General features: G+C 38.4%; 1 protein-coding gene and 1 long non-coding RNA gene across 2 annotated transcripts; both read right to left on the bottom strand.

Annotated features, from left to right (window-relative positions):
• Nucleotides 1-2,969: 2,969 nt before the first annotated feature.
• On the bottom strand, nucleotides 2,970-13,036 carry LOC141563642 (uncharacterized). Its single transcript, XR_012488475.1, has 4 exons — nucleotides 12,876-13,036; nucleotides 8,092-8,209; nucleotides 7,411-7,624; nucleotides 2,970-3,051 (listed from the first exon to the last, which is right to left on the bottom strand). It is a non-coding gene; the product is annotated as an uncharacterized LOC141563642 (long non-coding RNA).
• LOC141563641 (ubiquilin-like protein) lies at nucleotides 10,864-12,876 on the bottom strand. The gene has a single exon (XM_074305013.1). It carries the CDS (start codon nucleotides 12,810-12,812, stop codon nucleotides 11,007-11,009), a length of 1,806 nt encoding a protein of 601 aa, XP_074161114.1. The 5' UTR covers nucleotides 12,813-12,876; the 3' UTR covers nucleotides 10,864-11,006.
• Nucleotides 13,037-23,216: the final 10,180 nt, after the last annotated feature.

A 23,216-nucleotide genomic window follows, 5' to 3' on the forward strand; every position in this document is an offset into this window, starting at 1 on the left:
TCAGATACTTAATACTTCCTAGCTATGTGACCCTGGGCAAGTCATTTAACCTGTATTGCCTCAAAATAAAAATTCAAATGAGATTTCCAGGGCCTGCATCAGACCCTGGAGAATTCTTGCTATGAAATGGGTGCCCTAGTCTGAGTCAATACATTCTACCATCCCATACCTGGGGATTATATTTTCCAATAAAATTCTGTTCACCATAGGAGTATTTGCCTGGGACAAGGGAAAAGTTGCAATCCATGAGGTCAGGTAGTCTACTACAACCAACAGATATTTGAGACAGAACATTTCAGGCAGCTTGGTAAAGTCCACCTCTATAATCTGAAATGGTCTCAATCCTGGGGTTTCCCTCTGCACATGGCACAAGGCAGCCTTTTTTGTCCTTTGACAGATCAGGCATCCCTTTATTAGTTTCCGAGCTAATGTGTACAATCCAGGAGTCACAAACAGTACAGCATCACACAGGTTTTGGACATCCTAATGGCTACCTTGATGTAGATAACATAGAATTTGCCTCACACCTGCTTTACTCAGTACCTCCCTGCCATTTGGAAGAAACCATTGTCTCATGTCATCTTCTCAGGTGCCCAAATCATGGTCTTTTAATTTTTCCTCCCTGGTAAAAGATGAAGGTGGATTAGGTGGCAGAGCAGGGGTTGTTAATACCATCATTCCTTTAGTAACATTTCCTTCATCCCTAGCTCTCCTCGCCTCTTCATCAGTGAGGCAGTTACCCTGGGCCTAAACGTGCTCCCCACCTCATGTCCTTTCACATGTACAATAGCAATCATTTTAGGTAATGTTAGATTTTGCAACACCTATAAGAGGAGGGTTATATGAGCCAATTCTTTTCCATTACTATTACTCATTCTCCTTTTTTCCCATATTTTCCCAAATATATGTGCTGCTCCTCAAACATATTTAGAATCAGTATAAATTGACCCTTTGTCATCATTTAATGGTTTTATGGCTTGATTTAGTGTATACAATTCACAGGTTTGTGCTGACCATGTTTTGGGGACACTCCCAGCCTGGACTAGTGTCCTCATCAATTATAGCATACCCATTTAACCCCTTTCCTTCCAACCCCTGGGACAACCCATCTATAAACCAGATTCCTGTAGATATCCTCGAACCTTAGTTTGATATTCTATCAGATCTAGGCAGTCATGTTCACTAGTCTTATGTTCTCTTAATGGGGGCAGAAAGGAATTCATTCAGATTTAGATTGTGATCTTGAGTTCAGACCAAATCTTTTTTTTCCAGGAGTATGGCTTCATATTTCAATATTCGTGAATCAGTTAACTATCTGCCTGCCCTTTGATTGAGGGATAGTTCTTACTTGAAGGGCCACACTGACTACCAGGCAGCTTCCAAAGGTGATTCTCTGGCTCTCTTCTACTACAAAGCCATAGCAGCCTCAGCCAAAATGCAAGTGAGCCAGCCACTGGATTTAACATTTTTGATAAAAATGCCACTGTGGGGTGTTGTCCTCTTCTCATTTGGGCCAATCCCCCAATGCCATACCTTTGTCTATCTTTCCAAATAAGTGAAAGGGCTTGTTTGAGGAAGGCAGTATTAGGACAGCAGCTGAAATTAATATACTTTTTAACAAGTTAAAGTTTTCCTCACTCTCTTGGTCCCAACTATCAAGTTATCAGATCAGATTAAACTTCTGCTCTAGGGTTTTTTAAAAATCATATTCCTTAAAAAGGAGACCATTATATATATCTAAACAAACACGCAGCAATTTACTACCGTAAAAATAGGCTGTCCCTTTAATAAGATGCTCTCTGCAGCAGATAACCAGCTAAGTTTATCTCCATTTTTAAGGCAGCAGACATAAGCAGTAGGGTAAGGGAAGGTGGTTAGTTAAATTTGCACCCTTCAATCCAAAAGATCCCTTCCCATATCTTCCTCCCTCACTCAACTTCTCTTTATAATTAACTTTTATGGTGCCAAATCCTTCTCAGGATTTAACCATCCAGTGTATTTTCTTTCTCCAAACAAATGTTCCTTCCATTAAAAGACTTCCCTCTTTTTTTTTCAACTTGACTTAACTCTTCTTTTCTCTGACATGTTTTTTTCCCTTCTTTCTCAATTACCAATATTATTTCTCTGAAATTACATCCCATCTCCGTTTTCTCTCTGATTGCCCTTCCCAATTTTATTGAATTGCTTTGGAATCTTGAAATGATCAGTTGCCAAATTCCCCAACCATTATTCTCAACAGACTTTTCCTGAAGTTCCAACTAGGGCCAGAGTTGGAACCCACAGGAAAGTCAGGCCTTCCTCTTTTTCTTTCTTGCTCACAAAAGAAACATGACAAAGGCATTCTGCACAGATACAAACAGAAAAAAAGGTACATGGAAGAGATCATCCCTTCCCCACTTTCCACATACAACAGAAATTTCCCAACTGTACTTTTTTTTTGAGGGGCGTTGGACTGTATTATCCCCATAATTTAATGAAGAATGCCCTTAGACTCCTCTCTATTCCAAACGCCCTTAGACTCCTCTGTATTCACATTATTCTGACAGAGGTTGCCCTTCTGTCAAGCAGTCACTGATAGCGTTTTTTAGAGAATCCTTTCCCCTGGGGCCATTTGCAGTTCCTCTCAGGCCTCCCTCCACTCAACCAGTCGACCCCCAGACTCCCGAGTGCTTACCTTCGGGCTACCTGCATGTAGGTTCTCCTGTGAGCTCAATCAATCCAACATCTACACAGGAGCTCCAGATCCATCCCTTTCACTTTCTCCTTCACTGAATCAATCTCTTAGGACACTTTGCTTATCATAGAGGAGCCACCCTACTCCAGAGACCACAGGAACAAAGTGTCCCACAGGTGCCTGCCCCCAAATAGGGGTAGTGGTCATTCCCCATTGAAGCCACATGATCTCAGACAAGCCCCCAAAACTGATGTGGGATATAGAGACTAATTCAAATTGACTACTCAGAGACCTCTCAAGGTGAAGGTAGAAAGTTTTTATTAGAATCTTGCAAGAAGTAGGCAGTCCCCACTTCTGGAAGTCTAGAAGCAGGAGAGCTGAATTACAGAAATGAGAGTGTGATTAAATAAATAAGCATTGCCAAACTCCTCCCAAGAATACTCCCCTATGCAAAGCTTTTAGTCTAGATTGGCTCTTGTGGCTACTTTTCCCTTATATGGCAAGTGGGATAATAATGGGCTGACTAGAGATGAGGCAACTACATAAAAAGTTTTATTTCTTTAAGGTCACATGATTTCTAAGAAAGCAAAACTGAGTTCTAAGGCTTCTCTTACTTTAGCAGACAGTTTCTGAGAAATCACATTGCTTGCCCTGTCACATAGCTCCTCAGAATTTTATCATCACCAAAGGTCACAAAGGGAGTTTATTTTAAACTGAATATGATTTTGTTGTGTTTAAATTATTTCAAAAGAAGAATAGGTGAGGAAGAAGAACGCACCGAGAGAAGGGAAAAAGAAAAAGAATTATTTCATATAAATGCAGTGTACAAAAAAGAGTTCTTATAACAGAGGAAGTAGTGGGGTGAGGGAGCAGATGAGACTTGAACTTTTCTCTTACATGACCTGATTAAAGGAGGAAAGAATATACACACAAACACACATGTATACATACACACATAGAGATGGGTACAAAATACATCTTTTTGAAATGGGAAAATAGGAAAGGGATTTAAGGGGAAAGGGATGAATTAGAGGGAGGGTAAATTAAGGGATGCATTAGAAGCAAAATAAGCTGAAAAGTATTGGGGGGGAAATATAGAATAGAATGGTGGGAAATACACAACAATCATAACTGTCAATTTGAATGAGATGAACTCATAAAATGAAAAATATTAACAGAATGGATTAGAAACTAGAATCCAGCCATATGTTGTCTACAACTAATACACTTGAAAGAGAAAGATACAAAGAATTAAAGGGCTGGAGCAGAATCAATTATGCTAAAATTGAAGGAAAAAAAAAAAAGCAGGAATACCAATCGTCTTTTACAAAGCAAAAGGTAAAAGAAATAAACAGGGAAACTATTTCACTATTCCCATCCCACAGGCCTAATCTTTGACCCATCTCCTTCTCCCCCAGTGTATGATTTTTCTATTAACCACTTAAGAACTTAACCATGCCCATAGTTCTGCAAACAGTGTTGGTTGTGTACTCCATCTTTTCCTATGCTTTGTAACTCTTCTCCCTGTAATTGTTACACTTTCTACAGGTGCTAATCTCCTTACCTGTTATGGCAAGGTTTTAATTTCCTTTCCTAGGTAGTCTGTTATTGAATATTTGCCATAGCCTACAGAAAGTGGAGAATATGCCATTATCTAATATTCTTCTATCCCCCATAATTCACCCTATGTAAGTGGTAAGAATTAACCAGGACTACTTTTGTCCCAAAATATATAGAAAAGACATGAAGAAAGAAGTTGACTCTTTCCAATGTTGGCTATATACTAGGAAAAGATTCATAATAACTGTCATGTCAAAATTGGCCTTGCTTGAAGACAAGCAAGGGGTTATTATTACCATTTGTTCTATAAGGACACTGAGGCTGAAATAAATGGAATTGTTTTACCCAAAGTCTGGTGGCTAAGCATTCAGCTTGACCACAGGCTTGTAGATTTGAGCTAAGCAGAATCTAAGAAGGAATCTAATCCAATCTCATTTTACAGATAAGGTAAGTGGAAGGGAGAGGGATGTGCCTAGTTTCTCATAACTAGTCAGTATATAAACATTAATTGTCTACTCTTTGCTAAGCACTGTGTTAAAGAGAAAAGTAAAAGATAGCCTTTGCTCTTGAGGAACACACTCTTAACAGGGGAGACAATATAATATGTAAACGAGTATATACAAAACAAAATATGTGCAGGATAAATTGAAGGTAATCAAAAGAAAGATACTAGAGTTAAGGGGTAGGGAAAGATTTCTTATAGAAAGTGAGATTTTATATGTTACATGATAGAATCTAGGGAAGGCTTAGGGCAGAGATGAAGAGGGAATGATCATTGCAGCCATAGGGCAGCCAGTGAAAATGCCCATCATCAGGAGATGGAGTATCTTGTTCAAAGAACAGGTCGTCATTTTCAGTGAATATAGGGGGAAGACAAGGCATAAGAAAATTGGAGGCAAGTCATAAAAGGTTATAGGTTTATCAGAAAACTTATATTTGATCTGGGAAGAGTTGGGGAAGTACTGCAATTTATTAAACAGAGTGTGTATCTGTATGAGAAATGGTTAGACTTGTGTTTTAAGATCAAGGATGGACTGGAATGGGGAGAAACTTGTGTCAGGCATACAAGCTTTCAGGCTATTGCAATAGTATACATGTGAGGAGATGAACCTATTCCAGAATGGTGTCTATATTAGATGAAAGGAAGAATGGGAAAGACATTACAAAGAAATCACAGGACTTGGAAACTGATAATATATGAGGAGGGGTTGGTGAGAATGACAAGTCAAGGAGAGCCTGGATTTAAGTCAGAATCAAAGAATTTGAGAGTTCAAGGTGTCTCAGGGGACATTTACTACAACTGAACCCCACTCCCCAAAGTACATATACATCCAATTATGTACCTTGTAACATGCAGATGACAAGTTATTAATGTGGCCTTTGCTTGAAAGGCTCCAATAATGGCAGTTATATTACTTCCTAATTAGCATCTTATACTTTTATATAGTTAATTGTTATATAATCTAATTGTTAAGAATTTTTTAAGGAATGTCCAGGTGGTATAGTGGATAGTATACCACCCCTAAGGTCAGGAGGAATTGAGCTCAAATCTGCCACTAGCTATGGGAAACTGGGTAAATCACTTAACCCTGATTGCTTATTTTTTTTCTTGATATCAAAATCTAAATTTGCCATTTTTCAACTTCAACCCATTGCTCCTAAGAGGCAGTTAGTGGTATAGTAGATAAAGCATTTTGCCTAGATTCAAGAAGATCTGAATAGCTTCTGCACACTGAAGAGCTATGTGATACTTAGCAATTCATGTGATCTGCCTTAATTTATTTTTTTAATAAATGTTATTTTCAAAATACATGCAAAGATAATTTTCAATATTCACCTTTGCAAAACCTTATGTTCTTATTTTTCTCCTTCCCTCTCCACTGCCTCTCTTCCCTAGACAGCAAGTAATCCAATATAGGTTAAACATGGGCAATTCTTCTAAACATATTTCTACATTTATCATACTACACAAGAAAAATCAGATGAAAAGGGAAGAAATGAGAGAAAAAACAAGCAAACAATAACAATAATAAAAAGGTGAAAATATTATGTTGTGATCCACATAGTTCTCTGTCTGGATGCAGATAGCTCTCTCCATTACAATCTATTGGAATTCGTATGAATCATCTTTGTTGAAAAGAGACAAGTCCATTACAGTTGATTATCATGTAATCTTGTTGTTGCTGTGTATAATGTTCTTTTGGTTCTACTTACTTCATTTGGCATCAATTCATGTACATCTCTACCAGCCTTTTTGAAAACATCCTGATGATCATTTCTTATAGAACAATAACATTCCATTACATTCATATATCATAATATATTCAGCCATTCCCCGGAACTGATGGTCATCCATCCCCTTAATTTCCAGTTCCTTGCCACTTCAAAAAGGATTGCAATAAACATTTTTCACATATTGATAATTTTCCCTTTTTTATGATCTTTTTAGGATACAGACCCAGTAGTAGCACTGCTGAATCAAAGGGTATACACAGTTTGATAGCTCTTTGGACATAGTTCCAAATTGCTCTCCAGAATGGTTGGATCAGTTCACAACTCCACCAATAATGTAGTTGTGTCCCAGTTTTCCCACATCCCCTTCAGCATATATAATTATATCTTCCTGTCATTTTAGCCAATCTGAGAGATATGAAATGGTATCTCAGAGCTGTCTTAGTTTTCTACCTTAATTTCTTTATCTATAAATGGGATTAATAAATAAAAGCAAGAGAATAGTGGTAGTGATGATTCACATATATAGACAGGGGCCCATATATATGGTGAAGATTGTCATTGTGTGGCTTAAAGGGAAGCAGAATTGCAATTCAGATATGTATATATATATGTATATATATATACGTATATATATACATATATATATATTAGATTTGTGAATAGAATCAAATTATTTAATTTCTCTCAGTATCAGTTTCTTCATCTAAAAAAATTGGGAGTCATAATAGCTCTTATTTCACAAGGTGGTAAGGATAAAAATATTTTCCCTTAAAGCAGCTATATAAATGTTAACTATTGGTAATTATTTTTTTTGACAAATTGTCATTCATTAGATGACTTGTGGTAGTAGGGGTAAGAAGAAAAACCAGTAATTCTCAAGGATAACTCTAATTGTTAAGAAATTTTGTTTTGTTTTTCCTTCCCTAGAGGTGAATATTTACCTCTCTGCAACTTCTGCCCTTTCTCAGAACCCTCATTCTGTCATTTGAAGCCTCAGAGAACAAATCAAATCCCATTCCACATACTTGAAGTGGGCTAACTGGTCCCTCCTAAACAATTTCTTCTTTGAGTCTCCAGAGTAAACTGAGATGTCATGATCTTGACATTGTGGTTGTCATTCTCTGGTCCTGGTTAGTTTGGTTCCAGAGGAGGGGACTGAATGAATTGAAGAAAGATGTAAGGAGACAGCTTTAAATTTAAAATACTGCGAACACTTCCTATCAGTTAGACCTTCCTGAAAATGAAATGAGTTTTCATTGGAGGTACTGGGTCACTGCCCATCTCTGCAAGTCTTTACACTTATCATGGATGTCAGTAAGGGATTTTTTAACTAGATATAATTTATAATAAGATGAAGTCTAGTATTTCTTCTAGTCCTGAGATTAAGTTATTTCCCTAGTAGCCTTTGAAGGAATGAGGGACTGAATGTTTCTGAGCAAGAAAAAAATTAAGTAAAGTGAGTGAGAAAGTGGGAAACAGGCTTCACAGCTTATCTTTAGTCCTTAGCCTGTCTAGACTATATTTGCAGGACAGAAAAAATGCTCCAAATAGAGGTAGCTGCAATAGATTTGTACTTCCCTCTTCCTGGATGTTATACAGAAGTAAGAATCTCAGGATCTTACCTTAATAGTTATGAGTTAGGACTATCTCACAGAGATATTCCTAGATTCCTAGACTCTGCAACTGGAATCTCTCAGTCCATTTATTGCCATCATTTCTTCAAACATCTTGTCCTTTTTCCTAAAATGAAAGAATATTAGATTTGAGAGAATATTAGAACTTCAATTCATCTCTTTTTACATTTAAGAGGAGGAAATAAATCAATAAAGAATAGTAACTTGGCCAGTTATTAAATTAGTGTAAAATCAACTATAATCTAGATCTGAATTCTCAGGTCTAGGGAATATTATGTTAAACTATTCTGACTCTAGTCCCTGAAAATGTTATATTGAAATTCTCTATGACACTCATTGCACCTAATTTTTTTAAGATAATTGGGTGCTGCTATTGGAGGTGGGGGAGGGAGAATCAGGGAGCTCTTCACTGATGCCCTTCAGCCAAAGTATAGGAATATAAGAGTACTAGACATGAACTCAAGAGAAAACTGGTCCCATGCTTAATCCTGACATTTAAGATCTTTGTGGCCAAGGGCAGGAGTTACTTTGTTTCTTTTATACTGCACCAATAAGGTCACCGTGAGTAGCAAAGGAAACAATAATTGACTTCCTGCCTCCCCCCATTCCTTAGTTATTTGCATGTTAAAAGCCAATTATGGGGATGGGACTAGTAGATGGTCACATTCTGAGTTAATAAAGCATCAAGCAGAATACAAATTGAATTCACTAAACACCTATTATGTGCCCTAGGAAGATACAAAGATCAAGTTAAATTTGATCACTGCTCCCAACAAGCTAACATTATCTGGGGGCAGATGATTTGGATGTGTTTTATTAGACTTGTGAACTCTTGATTTGTCTTTTGCCTTTCCTTGTATCCCTACTGCTTAGCACAGTGCCTGGCAAAAACTAGCCACTTGATAAATGTTAATACAAAATATCCAGTAACTTAGGAAGGATGCAAAAAAATTCGGAATGCATCAAGCTAACAGGAAGTATTTAGATTGGGCACATCTATTAGGAAGCATGAATAATAGTTATTAGTCCCTAAAAGAAAACTGGAAATTCTGCCACTCTCAGCTCCACCCCATCCCATTCTTGATTGAGGAAATCCTTTAGGATACTCTGTAATAAGTGAGGGGTAGCTTCAGAGAAGCTATAGACTAGGAATACAGGGAGTCGGGAGAGGTATACCCTTTACTTCATCCATAATGAGGAAGAGGATGGATAGTAAGTCCCCCGAGGCAAAAGGCTAGAGTAGATGATCAGTGGGACCTAGAGAAAGTTTTTGCAAAAGGCAAGTAAGTGAAGGGTTAATGGATCCCAGCTTAACTTTTGCCTTTCTTGTTGGCTTCATTTTAGGCAATGTAAAAATCTGATTTAAAAGTCATCTATATTAAGGGGCAAGGAAAAATTTAAACTTAAAAAAAAAAGTCTTTGTCAATGAAAAAGAGGACTTCCATTTGTTGACATCTTGTTTCCACACAAGCAGAGATCTATGTCCTCAAATGAAGCAGGGTCTACTGGCTTTAAAAAAAATAGTTCTTCAGGTCACTGGCTCTTTATGGCCAGCTTTCCACTGGCTATTGTAAAATGGAATCATAGAATCTCGACTGAAATTTGCTTGAATTTTAATACCTAAGCTATTTTTGCCCCTCAATTCTAGGCCCAGCTCCATCCCTACCTCTTCCAGGAAGGATTTGTATTTATTCTGGTCCCTCTTGAATCTAACCTTTCTTTGCACTCTTAAGAACAAGAATCATAGTATCTCAAGTTTGACAGGGATTTCTAGGGTTTTCTAGTCTTGCATTTTCTTGTAGAATTTCATGCTAGCTCTTGTGATCATTGAGCCTCTGAGAGCTCACTGACCTACAAAATCCTGTGAATGGTTATTCTTGGTGTATAGATTTTCTTAAGAAAACTGCCAAGTCTATGTTTTGTGTCTGCTTTATTTCAGTTATGTTTTTTTTTTCCTTGTAAAAGTAATCCAGGAATCTTCTGGTCTTTCTGAAAACAAAGCTAAGCATAGGATTTGATGCATGATATTATTTCAAAAGATAAGAACTGATTTCAGTTGAATTGAACTAAAGTGAACAAGGGCTAGGGTCTGTGATTTCACTGGGGTAGACAACACCTTCCTCCAATGCAAGCCAGTGCCTTCCATGTCATGTATTCTCTCAGAGTGCTTAACCTAGAGTGATGAGAGGTTAAATGACTTGACACAGCACCTGTTTGTTAGAGATTAGGACTTGACCTTGATGAGACTAGGCCTTCCCTAGCTTTCAGGCCAGCTTACTACTATGCCATAGTGGTTTTTTAAATGAATGGTATAGAAGAGCTATTGTAGAGATGCAATTAACTGCTTGTGTGCATGTGTCAGGATGCACACATGAAAACCATGTCCTTTTGAATGCAGTTGGATGGCTGTGTGCATATCATGAATGCATAAATACATGTAACTGTGTAGGCATGAAAGGGTGAGGGGAAGAGAGAATTAGGAAATGTTAGTCAAGGGCATCTATTAATGTTATTCTCCTCTAAGCAAGAAGCCTTATGGGAATTGTATCTAACTTGCAGTCAGAGGAATTAGATTTGAGTCCTGGCAGATTTTTGGTTTCCTAATAAATGAAGGGACTGGGCTAGATTTCTCAGTTCCCTTCCATCTTTATATCTGTGATCCTATGGTCAAACGCTTGTGTTTGGGCCACTTCCACAAAGTCAGTCCATGGGGAAAACTCTGGGCCAGACAGGGAAACAAAAGCTTCCAGAGCCAATAAATCACATGTAGCCATCACACTTTATTTCCACTGTGGCCAATGGTCAGTTGTTCCATCGGGAAAGGATCTAGCTGTTTTGTCATTTCCCAGGACAGGCAAACCCAGGGGAAGGGGCAGGGAGACATGAGAAGGGGAACAAGACAACTAAGATGCTTGAGATCGCTTGAGCCTACGAACAGCAGCACTGGTGTCCCCTTCAGTGGCAATCAGAGCCTGAAGGTTGGCATTTTGGTTTCGGAAGCCCATGGCTCTCAGGCGCTCCATCTGTGGGCGGAAGCGAACCTCTGGAGGCTGCATTTGCTGGGAGTAGCCTCCTGCGAGAGCCTGAAGACGCTGCAAGATGGCAATAGGCTGGTAGCGTGCATCACTCTTGCCCCTCGTGGGCATGTTAGAAGGGTCCTTGCTCTGAGTCCCTGCTGCGGCTGTCTCAGGGAAGGCATTCCGCCCCAAGCCCCACAGGTATGGAGTGAGCCATGGCAACAAGGCTGGAGCTTCTGTGGACAACATCTGGAGACCTTGCTCAATCTGCAGTAGTGCCTGAGATGCTTTGGGGTTTGCCAGGGCCAGAAGCAAGTCTGACAGCTGCATCTGCTGCAGAATGGTGGGTAGCTGTTGTCGCATCTGCTCATAGAGCTGAGGTGATCCCATGAACAGCATCATCTGCGCTGCTAGATGTGGGTTCTGCACCAACAACTGGAGCATGTTTCCTGTAAATCTAGACCCATTGTTCATTTCTTCTTGCTGCTGTGGATCATCTACCAGGTTCTGGAAGGTCTTCTCTGTCTTGCTCTGCTCAGGAGACTCAGCACTGGTCAGGGCAGGAATGCCTTGGATGCCACTGGAGCGTGCCCGGCTTGGATTTTTGGAAGTGGCAGATGGAGCATTGGTCATAGGGGCAGCAGAAGCAGGAGGAGGAAAAGGAAAAGGAACAGGAACTGGGCCTCTAGAGAGAGAGCCGTGGGAGGAATGGTGCAGAACTCGGGGCCCAGAGGTTGAATCCTGCTTCTCTGAGGTCTTTTGTTTGGAGATGCCTCCAACTGATGTAGGCCCACGCATGAGGCCTGAGAAAAGATTGTCCCTCAAAGGATCTTGCATACCACCAAATAAGGAATCAGGGATTTCTGTATAGTTTCGCCCCAGGGCATTGTCCCCTCCAGGGTTTGTCTCATTACCCCAGAACCCTTCTGGGGTTCGTGGCATATCTGGTCTCTGAATCATCTCTTGCATCATGGCTGGATTCCTGGCCAGGTCAAGGGTGTGCCGCAGAATTTCTGAGTTGTCAAGGATGTGGCCTACCTCAGGATTCTGTTTCATCAGCTGCTGTACCTCGGGGTGGTCCATGATCAACTGCCTCATCAACTCAGTGTTGGAGAGGAGCTGTTGGATGACTGGACTCTCAAGCATCTGGGCCATCCTCTCTGGAGTGTGTGTGTTGTGTGGCTGTGGAACCTGACTTGGGGCTTTGGGCTTCTCAGGCCCAAGAGGTGGTATTAGGGACAGTGTGTTTCGGTTAGTGCAGCTGGGCTGCCGCCCCCCACTGCCCACTACCTTTCCTATTCCCTCACGAGGGCAATTCTCCAGGGCAGGTGGCCCATGGGGCCCCGAGGGCTGGGATGGGGGACCATTCTTGGACTTGATGACCAGATGGACTGTGTAGCCATCCAAGATACCCCTCTGGTACAGAGTGTCCTGATCTTTCAGGATGCGGCCCACAAATACCAGCACAAGCTGGTCAACATTGCACTTGAACTGGGCCGAGATGGCCTCTTTGAACTGACTCACGGTAGTATCGTCGGACACCACAAATTCCTCCTGGGCATTAGGCGTCTTCACCAACACCCTGATGATACTTGGAGAGACATCTTTGCCTGAGGACTGGCGTGAAGACTGCCCACTCTGGGCCATCTGCATAGGCACTGGAACTTGGGAGTCAGAGGTGATGTGGGGCATGGGGGCTGGTGGACAGGCAGGCAAGGGTGAAAGGGATAGGGGTGGGTGAATATGGCAACTGACCCCGTCTCAGATGATTACTACTCAGGCTGCTAGGTCTGGGTATCGCTGGGTCCCCTGAGTATTAGGGACGGGGTGTGGGCTGGGTGTTGATGGGATGTTCTGCCACCCACCCCAGCTCTCCAGATGTGGCCTGGGCTGGCTACTGGCTCATACTTGGTATAAAGTGAGTCTGGGTATTTTGCTCCCCTTGTCCCTGCCCTGCCCCCACAGGGCAGGTCTCCCCATCCCAGGGGCATTGTGAAATCATCCTTGACCTCATAGTTCTAGCAGGGGAGGGGCAAGGTAAAGGGATATCTACAGAAAGAAAGCAAAGAGGGGAGAATAGTAACCACTTTCAGTCATTGTCATTAGAAACTATATAAAGTATGGTCACAACTCAAAAAAAAATACTCACTCTAATCTAAATAAGATCATTCAGTCTGTCTCTATTGAATTTCTCCCCCTCCTGAAAAATCCATCTTACATGCCATTTTCTCCATGAACCCTTCTCTTGTCCTTTGGTTTAGTGATGTTCCTCTTGGCAAATTCTCATTTCTTTTGACATATAACACTTTGTACCCCTAATGCATTTCTTGCAGATTTTCTTTTAGCTAATTGAATCATGTTTATTATTTTCTGTGGTCCTCTAATTTCCTTCAATATAGGAGCCATATCTTATTGGAACTTTGTATTTCCCCAGGAGTCTATCAATGCTTTGGATTCTTAAATGTATATTGTATTGCACTGCAGTGCTTTAAAGTACTATATTGCATTGCATTGCTTTATAGTATTTTATTGCATCATTTTTAGAGGAATATATTGTATTGCTTTATAATATTGCTTTGCTTTAAAGTAATATATTGTGTAGTTTTATAGTATTATATTGCCTTGCCTTTCAATATTATATTAGATTGATTGTTTTACAGTAATATATTGAATATATTGTATTGCAGTATTTTATCATATTTACAATATTTAATTGTATAGCATTGTTTTGCTTTATAATGTAATATTTTGCATTGAATTCTTCCAAATTCCCCTTCAAATTAACTTTAATCCCAATGAATTCTAAAGAAACAAAAAGAATAGGGTGAAACAATTTTCTAGCCCTAGATAATTTAAAAGTTTGACCAAAAGGTCTGTCATTGAGATGAGAGGAGAGTGCACCCCAACTTAGGTAGTATAGGATGCACCCTATAAACCAGCAGCAGGCCTTGGGAGAGACTGAATCAGCAATGGCAATGGTGGCTTCCATAACCCTCAGCAAACAAATAGTAAGGGAAATTGGACAACTAGTCAGAAGGAGATTATAGCAACTTCCTTTGCTAACATTAAGTATGGGACTCTGTGCATTGCTCATATTCGGATTCTAATCAAAGTGTAAGTAGTCCCAATATATAAGGAGGACTAACACACCGCAGTTTGCTGCCACAGGGGAGCAGAGATCCTAGTTACAGGGCCAGAGCAGAAAAAATGCTTCTGGTCTCTCGCAGACTAGAGCATAGACCAGGAAATTAATAAACACACTTCTCCTTAGATCATATCAATTTGAAGGAAATGAGAACTTACAGATCAGAATTAATTCTGAGAAGAGCTGCACAAAAACCTGAGCTTGGGTGATTGCATCTTTCATCCCAGGACAAGAGACCAGCTTCAACACAAAGTTAAAAATCGAGAAATAGGATGGAAAATAAGCAAACAACATTAACATGAACAAAATAATCTGATCATAGATAATTATTATGATTGTAAGAAAGACCAAAATGAAAATTTAGAAGAATAGAAATCAAAACAATTACATACAAAGCCTCAAAAAAAATGTGAAATAGTCTTAAGGCTTAAAAAAATTTCTAGAAGAACTCAAAAAATATTTTAAAAAATCAAATAATAGAATAGAAATAATAAATAATCAAATAATAGAATAGAAAAAAATTGGGAAAATAAATGACAGTTATGTAAGAAAATCATGAAAAAAAAGTGAATAGCTTGGTAAAAGAGGTACAAAAATTACTGAAGAAACTAGCACCTTAAAACAACAGAATGGGTCAAAGGTTAAAATAAGCAAAACAATCCATTGAAGAAAAAAAACTCTAAAAAGCAGAACTGGCCAAATGGAAAAGGAAATATAAAAGCTTAGTGAAGAAAATAAGTCCTTAAAATTTGAATTGAGTAAATGGAAGCTAATGATGCCATGACATATCAAGAAGAAAAAAACAGAAGAAAATGTAAAATATCTTATTGGAAAACAATTGACATGGAAATTAGATTAAAGATAGATAATTTAAACATGAATGGAGGGATGGAGCCAAGATGGAGGAGAAGGCACAAGCAACTTTCTAAGCTCCTCTCATACCTCACAACCAATCTTTGACTTCAGCCTCAAAAATAGTGCTTGACTAGTGAAATTCACAAAGATTAAAGGTACAACGATTTATCAGCCAAAGATAATCTGGTGGACAACCAGAGCAAGTTTGCCCTGAGGGGCAGGAACAGACCAGTGCAGTCAGGGAGATAGGAAAGATTGGCAAACTGAGCGGACCAGGGACAGGGGTAGCCCCTGTGACTAGAAGAGTAGTGGAAATAACTCTGCCATAGTCTGACTGCTTTGCTTTGATTGTAAAGCAGTGGACCAGAAGAAAGATTAGAGCCAAGAGGTACAGGGTACTCTAAAAAATGCCAGAATCTAACAGGATCTGGCTGTACCCACCCCAAACTGGAAGTGACTCAGAATAGACCAGCACAACTGTGCAGCTGCACTCTACAGCACAGTCAGGGCAGATGCAAATCTACATGGCAGGAGGGTGTAGCCTGGGGCAGCCTCTAATCTGCACAGTGTGGGGCTCAGCCTAGGGCAATAAAACTTCCCCAGCACGACTGTGCTTCCTTGGGCAGAGCCACTTCCAGTGCCTTGTTGGATTATTCTCTGGGCAAATGCTAATACCCACAGCCCCACAGCAGGCTTTGGAATAGTATAGTGACACTCACTGCCCAGCCTCTTGCCTCAGGGCAGTCATTAATCCAAACAGCAGGGTTCTTTGCAGGGCATTCCCCTGCAGCTCAGCTGTGCAGGCCTGAGTCATTTCTGTTGGGGAACTATTTCCCAGAGCACTCCCGTACCTGGACACTCTTAATACCTGTATGTCAGGCTGTCCATACCCCTATCCCTGTCCTGTAGAGGAAGGTGGTAACCTCCCTGCCCGGAAGGCAGACTCTACAAGCTTTTAAAAATGAGTAAAAAAAATCAAAAGGATCATCAATTGCTTCTATACAGAAAGAGAGCAGGTTTTCAACCCTGAGGAGACTAATAACAGAGTCTCCAGACAATTGTTGGTCCCCAACACAAAAGGCTCTCCTAGAAGAGACTATTAAAAATCTTAAAAGAGAGGTAGAAGAAAAATGGGGAAAGGAAAGAGAAGCTATGCAAGAGAGTAACAACTTCCTGAAATGTGAATTGGAAAAGGTAAAAAACTCCCAAGAAGTGCAGGGAAACAGAATTTGTGAATTGGAAAAGGTTAAAAAAAAAACTCCCAGGAAAGTAGGATTTGTGAATTAGAAAAACAAAATAACTCATTAAAAAACAAAATTAGTGAAATGGAAAAAAATTCCATAGAGCAAAGCAACTCATTTAAAAACTCAATTGGACATATGCAAAAAGAAGTTAAAAAAAAAGCTAATGAAGAAAATAACTCATTAAAAATCAGAACTGAACAAATAGAAAGGAATGATTCATTGAGACACCAAGAATCAGTCAAGCAAAACCAAAAAAATGAAAAAAAAATAGAAAGAAACATTAAATATCTACTTGGAAAAACAACAGACCTGGAAAATAGATCTAGGAGAGATAATCTGAGTATTATTGGACTTCCCGAAAATTATGATGAAAAAAAGAGATTAGATGCTATTTTACAGGAAATCATCAAAGAGAACTGCCCAGAGGTAATAGAACCAGAAGGGGAAATAGGCATTGAAAGAATTCATCGAACACCTTCTGAAAAAGACCCTAAAACAAAACAAAACAAAACAAACAAACAAAAAACTCCACAGAATATTGTGGCCAAATTTCAGAACTATCAGACTAAGGAAAAAATATTACAAGCAGCCAGGAAAAAACAGTTCAAATACTTATGCGCCACAATAAAGGTCACTCAAGATCTGGCTGTCTCCACATTAAAAGATCAAAGGGCCTGGAATCTGACAGTCCAAAAGGCAAAAGAACTGGGAATGCAGCCAAGAATAAACTACCCAACTAAGCTGAGCATTTTTTCCATGGAAGTAGATGGACATTTAATAAAACAGAAGAATTTCATTTGTTTCTAAGGAAAAAAACAGATCTAAACAAAAAATCTGATCTCCAAACATAGGACTCAAGACAAGCAGAAAAAGATTAAAGGAACTCTTGAGAACTGCATTTCTGTTGTGAATATATAGAAAGTCCACATGTATAAATTGATTTTACTGATATAACATAAAAAAGGGAAGTACAAATGGAAAGGGGATCATGTCAGAAAAAGGGAAAAGGGAAGATAAAAAGAGGGAAACTACATCCTACGAAAAAGGCAAAGAAAACCTATCATATATGAGGGAAGTTAGAGAGAAGGAGGAATATTGTGTGAATCTTAATCTCATCAGAGTTGGCTCAAAGAGAAAATAATTGGCATATTTGTTTTACAGAGAATTCTCTCTCACCTCATTAAAAAATGGGAGAGGAAAAGGAAAAAGGAAAAGAGTAATAAGGGAAAGGAACAAGAAAGGGGAAGGAATTTAAAGGTAGGAGGGAGACATACTAAAGAAGAAGGGCTGTGTGACACAAGTGGGGCACATAAGTTTAATACTGGGAAAGGGGTTCAGTGGGGGCAAGGAAAAAAAGCATAATCTGGGGATAATATGATGGCAGGAAATACAGAATTAGTCATTTTAACTGTAAATGTGAATGGGATGAACTCTCCTATTAAGAGGAGGCGGATAGCAGACTGGATCAAAAGTCAGAACCCTACAATATGTTGTTTACAGGAAACACATTTAAAGCAAGGAGACACATATAGAGTAAAGGTAAAAGACTGGAGCAGGATTTATTATGCTTTAGGTGAAGTAAAAAAAAACAGGGGTAGCCATCCTTATCTCAGATCAAGCAAAAGCAGAAATTGATCTAATTAAAAAAGATAAGGAAGGAAACTATATCCTGCTAAAAGGTAGCATAGGCAATGAAGCCATATCAATACTAAACATATATGCACCAAGTAGTATAGCATCTAACTTCCTAAAGGAGAAGTTGAGAGTTGCAAGAAGAAATAGATAGCAAAACTATAATAGTGGGATATCTCAACCTTGCACTCTCAGAATTAGATAAATCAAACCACAAAATAAATAAGAAAGAAATTAAGAAGGTAAATAGAACATTAGGAAAATTAGGTATGATAGATCTTTGGAGAAAACTGAATGGTGATAAAAAGGAGTATACTTTCTTCTCAGCAGTTCATGGAACCTATACAAAAATTGACTATATATTAGGACATAAAGACCTCAAAATTAAATGCAGGAAGGCAGAAATAGTAAATGCTTTCTTCTCAGATCATGATGAAATAAAAACTACATTCAACAAAAAGTTAGGGCTAAATAGACCAAAAAGTAATTGAAAACTAAATAATTTCATCTTAAAGAATGATTGGGTGAAACAGCAAATTGTAAACACAATAATTTCACTCAAGATAATAACAACAATGAGACATCATACCAAAATCTGTGGGATCAGCCAAAGAAGTAATGAGGGGAAATTTTTATTTTTAGAGGCTTACTTTAATAAAATAGAGAACGAGAAGATCAATGAATTGGGCTTGCAACTTAAAAAGCTAGAAAAAGACCAACTTAGAACCCCCCAATCAAACACTAAACTCGAAATTATAAAACTATAAGGAGAAATTAATAACATTGAAAGTAAAAAAACACTATTGAATTAATAAATAAAACTAAGAGTTGGTTTTATGAAAAAAACAATAAAATAGATAAACCTTTGGTAAATCTGATCAGAAAAAGGGAAGAGGAAAATCAAATTATTAGTCTTAAAAATGAAAAGGGGGAACTTTCCACTAATGAAGAGGAAATTAGAGCAATAATAAGGAGTTACTTTGCCCAACTTTATACTAATAAATTTGATAACCTAAGTGAAATAGATGACTACCTCCAAAAATATAGGCTTCCCAGATTAAGAGAGGAGGAAGTAAATTGCTTAAATAGTCCCATTTCAGAAAAAGAACATAGAACAAGCTATTAATCAACTCCCTAAGAAAAAATCTCCAGGACCAGATGGATTTACATGTGAATTCTACCAAACATTTAAAGAACAATTAGCCCCAGTGTTATATAAACTATTTGAAAAAATAGGGAATGAAGGAGTCCTACCAAATTCCTTTTATGACATAGACATGGTACTGATACCTAAACCAGGTAGTTTGAAAATGGAGAAAGAAAACTATTGACCAATATCATTAATGAATACTGATGCTAAAATCTTAAATAGGATATTAGCAAAAAGACTACAGAAAAACATCCCCAGGTAATACATCATGATCAGGTAGGATTTATACCAGGAATGCAGGACTGGTTTAATATTAGGAAAATTATTATTAATAACCAAATTAACAAAAACCATAAGATCATCTCAGTAGATGCAGAAAAAGCATTTGATAAAATCTAGCACCCATTCCTATTAAAAATATTAGAGAGTATAGGAATAAATGGATTTTTTCTTAAAATAGTCAGTAGCATCTATTTAAAACGATCAGTAAACATCATATATAATGCAGATAAATTGGAACCATTTTCAATAAGATCAGGAGTGAAACAAGGTTGCCCACTATGACCATTATTATTCAATATTGTATTGAAAATGCTAGCTTTGGCAATAAGAGTTGAGAAAGCAATTAAAGGAATTAGAATAGGTAATGAGGAAACCAAACTATTACTCTTTGTATATGATATGATGGTATGCTTAGAGAACCCCAGAGATTCTACTAAAAAGCTATTAGAAATAATCAACACCTTTAGCAAAGTTGCAGGATACAAAATAAATCCACATAAATCATCAGCAGTCTTATATATCACTAACAAAATCCAACAGAGCTACAAAGATAAATTCCTTTTAAAGTAACTACTGATAGTATAAAATATTTAGGAATCTACCTGCCAAGAAAAATCAGAAACTATATGAGCAAAACTACAAAACACTTTCTGCACAAATAAAGTCAGATCCAACCAATTGGAGAAAATATTAAGTGTTCTTAGATTGGTAGAGCAAATATAATAAAGATGACAATATTACCTAAACTAATCTATTTATATAGTGCTATACACAATCAGACTCCCAAAAAACTATTTTAATAACCTAGAAAAAATAACAACAAAGTTAATATGGAAAAACAAAATGTCAAGAATTTCAAGGGAATTAATGAAAAAAAAAATCAAATGAAGGTGGCCTGTTGTACCAGATCTAAAATTATATAATAAAGCAGCAGTTAAGAAATGGACTAGTTGATCAGTGGAATAGATTAGTTTCAAAGGAAAAACTAGCCAATAACTTCAATAATCTAGTATTTGACAAACCCAAAGACACTATCTTTTGGGATAAGAACTCATTCTTTGACTAAAATTGCTGGGAAAATTGGAAATTAGTATGGCAGAAACTAGGCATTGACCCACACTTAATACCATACGCCACGATCAGGTCAAAATGGCTTCATGACCTACGTATAAAGAATAAGATTATAAATAAATTAGAAGAGCATAGGATAGTTTACCTCTCAGACCTGTGGAAAAGGAAGGAATTTATGACCAAAGAAGAACTAGAGGTCATTATTGATCACAAAATAGAAAATTTTGATTATATCAAATTTAAAAAAGTTTTTGTTCAAAGAAAACTAATGCAGACAAGATTATAAGGGAAGTAATAAACATTTTTACAGTAAAAGGTTCTGATAAAGGTCTCATCTACAAAATATATAGAGAATTGACTCTATAAGAAATCAAGCCATTCTCCAATTGATAAATAGTCAAAGGACATAAACATACAATGCTCAGGCAAAGAAATTGAAACTAGAGAGAAGGGCGGAGCCAAGATGGCGGAGAAGAAACACACGACTCTGTGAATGTCCTCACTCCCTCACAACCAATTAGATAAATCAGCCTCAGAAATAGCACTGGACTGATAGATACCACAAGGACTGGAAGCATGACTTACCAGCTGAAGAGAATCTGGAGTTTCAACAGAAAAGGTCAGTTCCCAGGGGAGGAAGAAGAGAGGCCAGCACAGATGGCTGGGTGCTAGCATACTGCGCCAATCGCACTGGGAAGGGCTCTGGGATCAGAGAAGCCACTGAGATAAAGGAATCTGGCACAGGCTGTTAGCTCTTCTCTGCTTATAATATAGCAGTTCAGAAGAGAAATCTAAAATACTTTAAAAATTCAGATAGATTAGATTTTCCAGGACCCTGGGGGTGACTCAGCAGATCTCGGCACCAGGGGGTATGGCCTCAGCTCCCACCTGAGAATAGTTAAGAGATTGACAAGTGGGTGGATACGGCCCAAGGCAACACACACTGCCTAGCTTAGCTGGAGGGAGTGGAACTCAGCTCCAGGAAGTCCCAGAGAAGCGGAACCTTTGAACTAGGGACCACGGTTTCTGGCAGACACTTCCAGTTTGAGCACAGGGGCTTTTCACGTCACCTGCTGCAGACATCCACGCCCCAAGGGGACGCATAGGCTAGGCTTTGTGCCGTCTTTACTGTTCAATCTCAACCTCAGGGAAGCCACTAAAACACAGCGCCCTCGGGGCACAGCAGTGCTAGTCATCTCTGAGGCACTTCCAGGGACGGGGTGGGGAACTCTCTCCCAGAGCTCTATCTTACTCAGGCGCAAGAGCCGCTGCATCCATCCGGTCTGGGAGGAAGCTGTTAAGAAATAAATAAAAAATTTCCTACCCCAGGGACAGACCCCAAAAGATTTTTTAAATATGAACAAAAAAGCCAGAAAAACTATAGATTCCTTCTACACAGAGAAAGAGTGGGTGTCCAACCCCGAGGAAGTTAACAGCAGAGAGGCAGCAGATAACCTAAAGGGGAACGATTCCTGCCCCCCATCACATAACTCTCTCCTAGAAGAGACTATTAAAAAGTTAAGAGAGTTTGAAGAAAAATGGGGAAAGGAAAGGGAAGCTATGATAGAGAATAACAACGTCCTGAAATTGGAGTTGGAAAAAATAAAGAATTCACAGGAGATGCAGGGAAACAAAATTTGTGAATTAGAAAAGGTTAAAAAATCACAGGAAATTAGGATTTCTGAATTGGAAAAGATAAAAAAGTCTCAAGAAAATAGAATTTCTGAATTGGAAAAAGAAAATAATTCTCAAAAAAAAATTAGGGAAATGGAAAAAAATTCAATAGAGCAAAATAATTCATTTAAAAACGAAATTGGGCATTTACAAAAAGAACTAAAAACTGTTAAAGAAGAAAATAATTCCTTAAAAGTCAGGATGGAACAAATAGAAATGAATGATTCACGGAGAACCCAAGAATCAGTCAAACAAAACAAAAAAAAAAATGAGAAGCTAGAGAACAACGTCAAATACTTACTGGGAAAATCTATAGACCTGGAAAATAGATCTAGGAGAGATAATCTGCAGATCATTGGACTTCCAGAAAACTATGACCAAAAAAAGAGCCTAGATTCTATTTTACAGGAAATTATCAAAGAGAACTGTCCAGAGATAATAGTAACAGAAGGGAAAGTAGATGTGGAAAGAATTCATCGAATTCCTTCTGAAATAGACCCTAAAAAAGAACACTACGGAATATTGTGGCTAAACTGCAGAATTACCACACAAAGGAGAAAATCCTGCTAGCAGCTAGAAAAAAACTATTTAAATACCAAGGTGCCACAATAAGGGTCACTCAAGATCTGGCTGCCTCCACATTAAAAGATAGAAGGGCCTGGAACCTGATATTCCAAAAGGCAAAAGATCAAGGATTGCAACCAAGAATAAACTACCCAGCTAAGTTTAGCATCTTTTTCCATGGAAGAAGATGGTCATTCAATGAAATAGAGGAATTCTATATGTTTCTAAGAAAAAAACCAGACTTAAACAAAAAATTTGATCTACATCCACAAGACTGAAGAGAAACAGAAAAAGGTACACAGAACCCTTGAGAACTGTAACTCTGTTGTGGGTATATAAAAAGTACTCAAAGATAATTTGATTTTACTGATGTAAAAGAAAAAAAGGGGGAGGTAGTAAAGGGAAGGAGGTCGTTTCAGAAAAAGGGGAAGGAATGATAAAAAGAGGGAAACTACAAAGAAAATACACCATATCTGAGG

Source organism: Sminthopsis crassicaudata, chromosome 3 (genome assembly GCF_048593235.1).
Source record: "Sminthopsis crassicaudata isolate SCR6 chromosome 3, ASM4859323v1, whole genome shotgun sequence".
In the NCBI taxonomy this organism is placed as follows: domain Eukaryota; kingdom Metazoa; phylum Chordata; class Mammalia; order Dasyuromorphia; family Dasyuridae; genus Sminthopsis; species Sminthopsis crassicaudata.